The sequence below is a fragment of the Chrysochloris asiatica genome, unplaced genomic scaffold, assembly GCF_000296735.1.
Source record: "Chrysochloris asiatica unplaced genomic scaffold, ChrAsi1.0 scaffold00156, whole genome shotgun sequence".
NCBI classification, from domain to species: Eukaryota; Metazoa; Chordata; class Mammalia; order Afrosoricida; family Chrysochloridae; genus Chrysochloris; species Chrysochloris asiatica.
The window spans coordinates 5,967,870-5,977,692 of record NW_006408674.1 but is presented as its reverse complement, the minus strand read 5'-3'; the positions used below and the strand labels follow the sequence as shown (position 1 = coordinate 5,977,692).

At 39.2% G+C, this 9,823-nt stretch overlaps 1 protein-coding gene across 1 annotated transcript in view; it reads left to right on the top strand.

Annotated features, from left to right (window-relative positions):
- Positions 1–9,823, top strand: part of ADAMTSL3 (ADAMTS-like 3) — a 465,021-nt gene that overhangs the window by 171,435 nt on the left and 283,763 nt on the right. Inside the window, exon 6 of the mRNA XM_006870947.1 lies at positions 838–964. Within this exon, the coding sequence (XP_006871009.1) occupies positions 838–964 (127 nt within the window). The remainder of the gene's footprint in view (positions 1–837; positions 965–9,823) is intronic.

Below are 9,823 nucleotides of genomic sequence, written 5' to 3'. Positions count from 1 at the left end.
CCTTGTATGTGGTGTCTGAGGAGCGGCTGGTGAGCTTGAACTTCTGGCCTTGCAATTCAAACTGACTTTGCAGTCCAGTGCATTAACCCACAGCGCTACACCAGGACTCAGACTTAGTGATAAAGTTATATAAATATAGGTATAGATGTGAAGATAGCAAGACAATAGAAAGATATCTGGTACTATGGGTTAATGGCCCACAATTCTCATCTATTTTTTCTTTTCTAGTTCTGTATCTACTTCCATAGACCTATATCTACATCTCTGCATCCTCATCTCTTTATTGTTGTTGTTGTTAAGTGCCTTCAAGACAGTTCTGACCCTTAGCGACCCTGTATAGGGTTTCTGAGGAGCAACTGGAAACCACCATGAGCTTGAACCACGCTTGAACCACCGAACTTGTGGTTCAAATTGACCTTGCTTTCCAGTGCATTAACAGCGCCACAGTTGTCGAGCACAAATCCTTTGCGTTACCTAGGGTGGTAGAAGAAAGGGACTTCATTGTATTTATAATCTCCCATTTATTTTCTGTGCATAAAAATCTCTGAATAAACATATAAATGAGAGAATAAGAGTTGAGGTATGGAGGGAAGTGTTTAAGTCAGCAATCTTTTTTCTTTTCCTCTTAAATTATTTGTGCCTTGAAGAAAAATCCTATAGGTGATATTATGGTTGAAGACTTTTATACCGCTCAGATTGAGAAAACTATATTCTCATAAAAGAGAACCAACTCATATTTCAGAAGGATAATAGTCATAAATAAGACTCCGGAAATAGCTAGCGGTTCACCTCCTCTTTCTCCCTGCTGACTTCTGACTGCTGTGTTTCTGTTGGCAGGCAGTGGGCTGTGACCGGCAACTGGGAAGTAATGCCAAGGAAGACAACTGTGGTGTGTGTGCTGGTGATGGCTCCACCTGCAGGCTTGTGCGGGGACAATCCAAGTCACACGTTTCTCCAGAGAAAAGTAGGTTGTAAACCCAATACTCTGCTACCATCAAACAATATATGTCCTAGATGGTCTGTGAGGAGGATAGTTTCCCAAGACTAATCTGTTCAGTTGGAAGGACCTTTGATAGTTTTCTAAAAGTCATTTCCTACAAAAGTATGCATGAGATTTTTGTACCTCTGTAGAAGACTACCTGTTTCTTTGAATTTTTGCCATTTCAGGGTACTGCTGTTTTAAAGTACTTACCAGTTTGTTAAATATGCCATGAAATAATAATTTCTTTAATTTGCCTTCCTTTGATTTCTAACAAGATAGAAAACATTGTCAGATGTTTATTGGTCATTTACAATTTTCAAGAAGAATTGATGCCTTTGAATTGGTATTGGAGGAGAATACTGAAAGTGCCATGGGCTGCCAAAAGAACCAATAGATCTGTTTTGGAAGAAGTGCAACCAGAGTGCTCCTTGGAGGCCAAGATGGCTAAGCTTCATCTCTCATACTTTGGACATATTGTCTGGAGAGAACAGTTGCTGGAGAAGGATGTCATGCTGGGTAAGGTGGAGGGTCAGAGAAAAAGAGGAAGACCCCCAACGAGATGGATCAGCCAGGTGACATCATTGATGGCGTCAATTGTGGCGGCGGTAGTGAGGTTGGCCCAGGATTGGACATTGTTTCGTTCCGCTGTGCATGGGGTCGCTATGAGTCGGTTCCGACTTGATGGCACCTGACAACAACAACATTGAAGTCATTTACCCGTTTTCCTCTTTGGAGCTAGACCTTTCCCTCATGGATTGTGAGTCTTCAACATACAAAGAATGTTGACTTTTGTCTGTCATACCTGTTGGAGACTTTGCCTGTTGGCCATTTGAGTCTCAGTTTTGTTTGAGTGTTTTGAATTGATAGTGTTTAAGTTTCATGATTTCAGATATTTCTGTGTTTTCATTTTCATAATTTCTGCTTTATTCAAAATCTTTTAACTTTTTCTGTAAAGGGCCAGATAGTAAATATGTTGATCTCTTACCCAGCTACTCAGCACTACCTAAGTCACACAAAAGCAGCCACAGTTAATATGCAAACCAATGGGTATAGCTGTATTCCAATAAAACTTTATTTACAGAAATAAACAACACACTAAATTTGGTCTTAGATTATAATTTGCTGACCTCTTTTGTAAAGGGAAAAAAAATATATTCACCTGTGTTTTCTACCAGTCCTTATTTTCCTATTTTGAAATCATTCACTGATTGCTTTTACTTTGATGTGATTTATGAAGTAGTGGTCTTTTTCTCAGTAGGACAATGTAGGATGGGTGGAGACGGTTTTCCAAGCAGAGGAAACACAACATTCAAAGGCCTTTTGGAGGAAATACTAGTATGTTTCTCATCCTACTATTACTCAGTCCTGAATGACTATTCGATATGATCGAAAAGGCAGAATGGCATTTAGGTGCTAACCATAAAGGTATTCGTTGTTTTGCTTTACATTTCAGGTTAAATGGAATCATTAAAGTGGTCCAGCCAGTGGAGTAACTTGATTAGATTTGTGCTTTAGTAACGTTATTCTGGTTGCATGTGAAGGCTAGATAACCTATATGTTGAGCCTGGAAAGAGGAATTCCAGTTAGCAATGTTTTGTTGTATTACTCTGCTAGGTTTGGGGTGAAAAAGCCTGTCTACAGTAGCATGGCAGGAGATGAACACAAGAAATAGGTTGGAAGAATCAACAGAGTTTGGTAACTTTTTGAGAGAAGATCATAAGATTAAAGAAGAGTCTTGTTTTGTTTGTGAAGTGCCGTCAAGTTGGTTTCAACTCATAGCAACCTTGTATAGGGTTTCCAAGGAGCAGCTGATGGGTTTGAACCACTGGCCTTGCGGTTAGTTCAGTACTTATCCTACAGTGCCACACCAGGACTCTAGGATGATGCAAATTTACCAGCTTAAGCAACTAGATGGAAATGTTTGCTGTTATTTTGGATAGGGAATTCATGAAGAGGGACCAAAGGTAAGAACTCTCTGAATTTTCCTATTCCCTGAAATTTTGGCCTTATAATTACTCAGTTCCTTGATGACTTACAGTCCCTTCAAATAGACCATTGATGGCATCTTCGTTGTATTTGAAGGGTTGGTCTGAAATACACCAGTCCATCGTTGCTGGTAGCAGAACCCTCTATTGGTGATATTTGGTTGCGCGCATGAAAGAGAGTATGTAGACTGTATTAGAAGGGTAGACACTGCATCCTGAAGGTCACCTGAAATCAAGGCAGTAAGCCAAGGAAGAAGTTCAAGATAGGACAACTGAGAAGGAATGAAAGCCGTAGGTAGGTAAAGCAGAACTTGATACAACAGGTATTATAAAAGTCAAAGAAGTGCGTAATTTCAAACACAAGGTAATGAACAGTAAATGTTGCTGTGAGGTCAACTGCAATATGAGGGCCAGTGGTTTCTCCTTGGTAATTTGAAGATCATTATGACCTTAGCAAGAAAGGTTTCAATGATTTTCAGGCTGCAACTGATGCATGGTTGCAAGGGGTTGATGAATGAACAGAAGGTGAAAATGTATATAGAGAAGGATTTGCCCAGGATCAGAAGGATATACACCAACACCATGCCAAGAATTGGATACCAGGATAACAAATACAGTTAGGGAAGATGTTGAGATCTTAAATGTATTCCAGCCTGTTGACTTTGGTTGGCTTTGTTCGTTATGAGGTGGAGTTGGCTGTGAAAAGTGAAGCTCCTCATAGACTTGAGAAGGGTGGTCACTGAGGAAAGGGGAAGGAACTCATTAAGGACAGTGAAAGGATAGGGGGGTAGCTGTAAGGGACTAGCTGAGATAGGAGCCTGTGAATTCATGGGCATTCCAATCGCTGGACTTCATGAAGAAGGTGACTTTGAATGATGGTGTATTCATGAGAAACGTGTTCTATTGTAAATCATAGAAAACCCAACTTATAAAAGTTTATATGTATTTTCTCCCAGGAAGTCTGGAATAAGCAGGCAAAGGCTGGGAAGCTATACTTCTGTGTCCTTAAGAACCAGGATCGTCTGTCTGTCTTCTTCAGTCCTTAGAGTGTGGCTTTCAACTCTATGATTACATATCACTATTGGACATTCAGACATCACACCCACAACTCAGGCAATGAAGACGACAGTGCAAAAGACAGTGTTTTATCCTGTGCTCTTTATTCAGGAAGGGAAACCATCCCCAAGGAATTTTGCTTCATTGACTAGAATTGTGGCACTTTTCACCCTAGCTTCTAAGGAAGCAAGGAAACCAACTATTTAGGGTTCCATCCATTCTGTTATTACTAATATCGATAAACTGCTTTGTTATTTCAAAGTTCTCTTCAGCTATATTTCATCATTTCACTTCACCAGTAACTTATGCTGTATAATTTTGTTATTGTCCAACCCATCTTACAGATGTAGAAAATAAAGACTAGAAATGTTAAAAGACATCGTTCATAATTGATTATGAAAGGCAGTATAGGGATGTGGTTAAGAAATTAAGGTTTGGGACCAGATTGCCTGAATTTAAATCCTGGGTCTACTACTTTCTAAGTATGTAAGCAGGGCAGGTTACATAACTTACATGTGTATCTTGACTTTCTTATTTTTAACTGAAAACAATAATAGAACTCCCTTTGTAGAGTTGTTTTGAGGATTAAATAACTCAACCCAAGCCCAAATAGTGTCTGGCACTCAGGGAGTGCTTTGTCATAACCAGAAGAAAGATTACTTATTTGGATGCCTACAGATGTCATACCTCTTACATACCTGAAATGTGAATGTGGATCTTTGTATGAAGATTTTAAAATCAACATTTGGATCAATCAGAGGATTGTTTTTAAGAGAGCAACTGAAGTGTATGGAGGAAAATCTTGAACATATCAAATCTGAGATAATTCTCCTACTGCCGGTGAGTCGATCCAACTCATAATTACCCTATAGAACGGAGTATAGGTTTCTGAGACTGTAAATCTTGATGGAAGCCAACAGCCTTGCTTCCAAGGAGCAGCTGGCGAGTTTGAATCGTTGACCTTATGGTAAAGCTCAACCTGTAATTTGTGTGCCACCAGGGCTCCTAGAGTGAATCCTAGGAAAAGCCAAAGTTAGAGGAAAGACTCAGACAGTGTGAAGAGGCAGGCTCAACTGTTAAGAGTTAATTCAGGAAGGTTTTTGGACGAGTTTACTGAGGAGGAAAAAATAACTAGCTCAGGGTGTTGGGTAGGTACCTGGAGTTAGAATTGGCCTTCAACAGTTCGGAAGTCTCATCAGAAAAGACCTTGTTTTGTTAGCATCCAAGAGAGATTAGCAGTGGAGATAATTCTAATTGAACATGCATAGAAGCCCAGTGAAAGTGTGTCAAGAGTCAGGTCTGTATGGAGCAGGGTATAGAGGAAGCTCTGAAGTAGGAAGGCATAGTATGGGCTCTTGTGTGACTGAAAAGGCCCTAACTCTTTGTACTTGATAATTTGTTACTCTTGGGTAAGGCAGTTCATAGTGTCTCTCTCGTTCCCTCTCTCTCGCTTGCTTTGTTTATCCAATTTAGATTGTAGATCATTTGGAGACTTTGCTGAAATCTATGCATTTTCTCTCCAGGAAAAATCACACAGACACATAAACCGCCATTTTGTTTTTTTGTGGAAGTGGAGCCCTTCCATAGGGTCCTGATGTCAGTTCAGGACCTCCACGTTAAGAACCCCTAAAATGTCTAATTTTTAAAATTTATTTCTACAAAGAGAGAGACACCGAAGGCACAGAAAACAGGGAGCAGGGAGGTAAGAAAGCCCAGGACACCCACAGGATACTGATATCAGCTTCTGTATGTCTGGATTTGGACTAAGGCTAAAGTAAGTGAGATTCATGCCTCCATGAACACATGACACTCCTCGGTCTTGATTTTCATTAGGGCCCCTTCATGTCTCTTACTGCTCTGAAGTTGGCCAGCTGAAAGCTAGTTTTGGCTGGACTTTTCCATAGGCCATATGGAAGCACTTCCATATAATCAGGCTTTGTGTGAAGGAAATGTGGGAAATGAAGCCATGTCTCCCTCTGAGTGTGCATCACTGGACCTGCAGAGTCCACGAAGTTCCTATGTTTACACCTTGCCAAGAAATCATTCTTACCTTCACTGGGACTCACACTGAGTCTGGACATGGCAATGAAACGCTGTTGGCACAGCTTTGCTCTGGAGTAGGCATACTGGGTCGTACACAGGATATCATTTCTATCACGTAGTGAGGCAGATTCAAGGTGTAGGAGCCTGGAGCCAAAACTTTTGCTATGAGAAAAATCCAAAATTAATCCAGATACAAATTTCCTGTTGAGAGGGAGGGAACTGGAGGCCACTCAAGCTTTTAATGAGAGAACACTCTAAAAACAACAACAAAGAAGCAAACACATCTATTTGGAGCGTCTTGGCCTGGCCTTGAGCCCTGATAGCTCAGTGGGAAAGCTCTTAGCAACTAACCCAAAGATTGGTGGTTCTTCCCTCTAACCACTCCACAGGAGAAAGATGTGGCAGTCTGCTTCCATAAAAATTAACAAAATCCTCAACCAAACTTATTGCCTTCAAGTAAATTCCAACTCATAGCAACCCTACAGCGCAGACTAGAGCTGTTCCCTAGAATTTCCAAGGCTGTAAATCTTTACAGAAGCAGACTTCCGCATCTTTCTCTAGTAGAGTAGTTGGTAGGTTCGAACTGCTTGCACTTTGGTTAGCAGTCCAGTGCTTAACCCTATAAGGCCTTGGAAATTCTATGGGACCATTCTACTGTGTCCTGTAGAGTTGCTGTAAGTGGGAATCAACTCTGTGTCCGTCGGTTTTGGTTTTGGTTTGGAATTGGCCATTACAGACTCAGTTGTATTTCCAGATTTGTCTGTTATTTTGGTATTGTCCACACAAGGGCACACATATGAGTCAAATAAATAGACAAACTCAGGTTGTCTATTCTTGGTTCTTGTACATTTTTATATGGTGGGAACCAAGCAAGAGTAACCCCTTAAGCTGACCTGGAACACCTGCACTTCACTCAGCTTTTCACATAATGAAGCTCTTGAGAAAAGTAGAATCATGAACTAAGAGGACTGCATGGTTGCTTGACAACATAGTTTTTAATGATTTTTCTCTGTTCATACATCTCATTTCTCCTTACACTCTCACTTCCAAAAATAATCTGAAAAAAAAAAAACACAAAATACAACCCTACTGTATAACAAGAAAGATAGCATCAGACATAGTTTATTCTATGTAAACAGGTAAACAGGTTGGTAATAGTTCTTCCTGTCTTCTCCTTTCAGTTGTCACCTTTCACTTCCCCGTTCACGTTTCCAGGCCAAGATTCTGACTGACAGTGGTCATACTCTGATGCCAGAACTGTGTACAATAATGGAACCATCAACCAATAACCAGTATCAGCTGTCTTCAAGTCAACTCCAACACATGATGATCCCATGTGTGTCAGAGTGGAACTGTGCTCCATAGGGTTCTAATGGCTGATTCTTCAGAAGTAGATTTTCAGATATTTCTTTCAAGGAGCCTCTGGATGGACTAGAATCAACGTTCCTATTTTTGAGTGAATATTTTCCCCTTCCCACCCCATTTGTTTCAAAAGGAGAGTAGAAGAAAGATCTTGGGGCTGGAGATCTAGAGCCCTAGTTCTAAGTTCTAGTTATATGAAGGAAAACGTGGCATCAGGATTGGAGGAAGACTCATTAACAATCTGTGATATGCAGTTGATACAACCTTGCTTGCTGAAAGTGAAGAGGACTTAAAATATTTACTGATGAAGATCAAAGAGACAGCCTTCAGTATGGATTGCATCTCAATGTAAAGAAAACAAAAATCCTCACTACTGGACCAATAAACAACATTCTTATCAATGGAGAAAAGATTGAAGTTGTCAAGGACTTCATTCTTCTTGGATCAACTATCAATACTCATGTAAACAGCAGTCAAGAAATCAGACGATGTATTGCATTAGACAAATGTGCTGCACAAGACCTTTTTAAAGTGTTGAAGAGCAAAGATGTCAGCTTGAAGACTAAGGTACACCTGACCCAAGCCATGGTATTTCAATAACCTCATATGCATGCAAAGCTGGACAGTGAATAAGGAAGATCATAAAACAATTGATGCTTTTGAGTTATGGTGTTGCAGGAGAATATTGAAAGTACCATGAGCTGTCAAAATAACCAACACATCTGTGTTGGAAGAAGTTCAGCCAGAGTGCTCCTTGGAGGCCACGATGGCCAAACTTCGTCTCTCATACTTCAGACATATTGTCAGGAGGGACCAGTCGCTGGAGAAGGATATAATGTTTGGTAGGGTGGAGGGTCAGAGAAAAAGAGGAAGACCCCTGGTGAGATAGATTGGCAAAGTGGCAGCATCAGTGGGCTCAAGCATGGAAACAATTGTGAGGTTAGCCCAGGACCGGGCAGTGTTTTGTTCTGTTGTACATAGGGTCGCTATGAGACGGTACTGACTTGATGGCACCTAACAACAAGTTCTGGTTCTTAACCAGCAATTCTTATTATTATTATTAATATTCTTTTGTATGTCTTCTTATTATTATTAATATTTTTTTGAGAGGGAGGAGGGGAGAAAGAGTTTTTTAAATGACATCTTCAATCTCTTCTTTGTTATGGGTCTGTTTAGATTTTCTATCCCAAATTTTTGTTTAAGCAGACTACATGTTTCTAGGAGTTTGTCTACTTCTTTTAGGGTTTCAAATTTTTTGAAGTATAAATTTTCATAGTATTCTATTATTATCCTCTTTACCTCACTTGAATCTGTCGTGTCTCTTATTTCATATCTTACTTGGTTTGAATTTTCTTATTATTTTCCTTTGTTGATCTTGCCAGTGGTTTGTCTGTATTATTGATCTTTTTGAAGAACCAACTTCTGATGTTCATTTTTTACTGTTATTTTTATGTTTTCTATTTCATTTATTTCTGCTCTGCTCTTTATTGTTTCCTTTTTACTAGTAACTTTGGTCTTATTTTGATTGTGCTTTTCCATTTGATCCAGTTCTCAGGTTAGGTTATTAATTTTAGAATTTTCTTCTCTTTTAACAAGCATTTATAAATATGAATTTTCCTTTGAGCACACTGCTTTTGCTATACCCTATGGGTTTTGATGTATTGTGTTTTCACTTTTGTTTGATTCTAAGTATTTTTTAATTTCACTTTTGATTTTTTTCTATGACCAAATAGTTTTAGTATTATGTTAGTTAATTTCCACGTGTTTATTCATTTCCTTATATTTCTTTATTGAATTCTAGCATCACATCATTATGGTCAGAGAAGATGCTGTGTATGATTTAATTTTTAAAAATGTATTGTGGCTTACTTTGTGACCTAAGATACTCTATTCTGAAGAATGGCCCAGGTATGTTGGAGATGAATGTGCTGTTACGTTGTGTGTATAGTTGGTTAATAGTGTCTTTCAGGTTTTCTGTATCTTTGTTAATTTTCTTTCTAGTTTTTTTATCCATCTTTGAAAATGGTGTATTGAAATCTTCTATTATTGTGCAATATTTGTGCCCATTCCAAAAAGAGGTGACCCAACAGAATGTGGAAATCACCAGATAATATCATTAATATTGCATGAAAGTGAACTTTTGCTAAAGATAATAGAAAAATGGCTGCAACCAAACATTGACAAGAAACTGCCAGGGTTCAAGCCCAATTCAGAAGAGAATATGGAACGAGAGATATAATTGCTGACTTCAAATGGATCTTCGCTGAAGCAGAGAATACTAGAAAGATGTTTACCTGTGCTGTACTGACTATGTAAAGGCTTTCAATTGTGTGGGTCTTGATAAACTATGAACAACATTGCAGAGAATAAGAATTTTGTAACACTTAACTGTGCT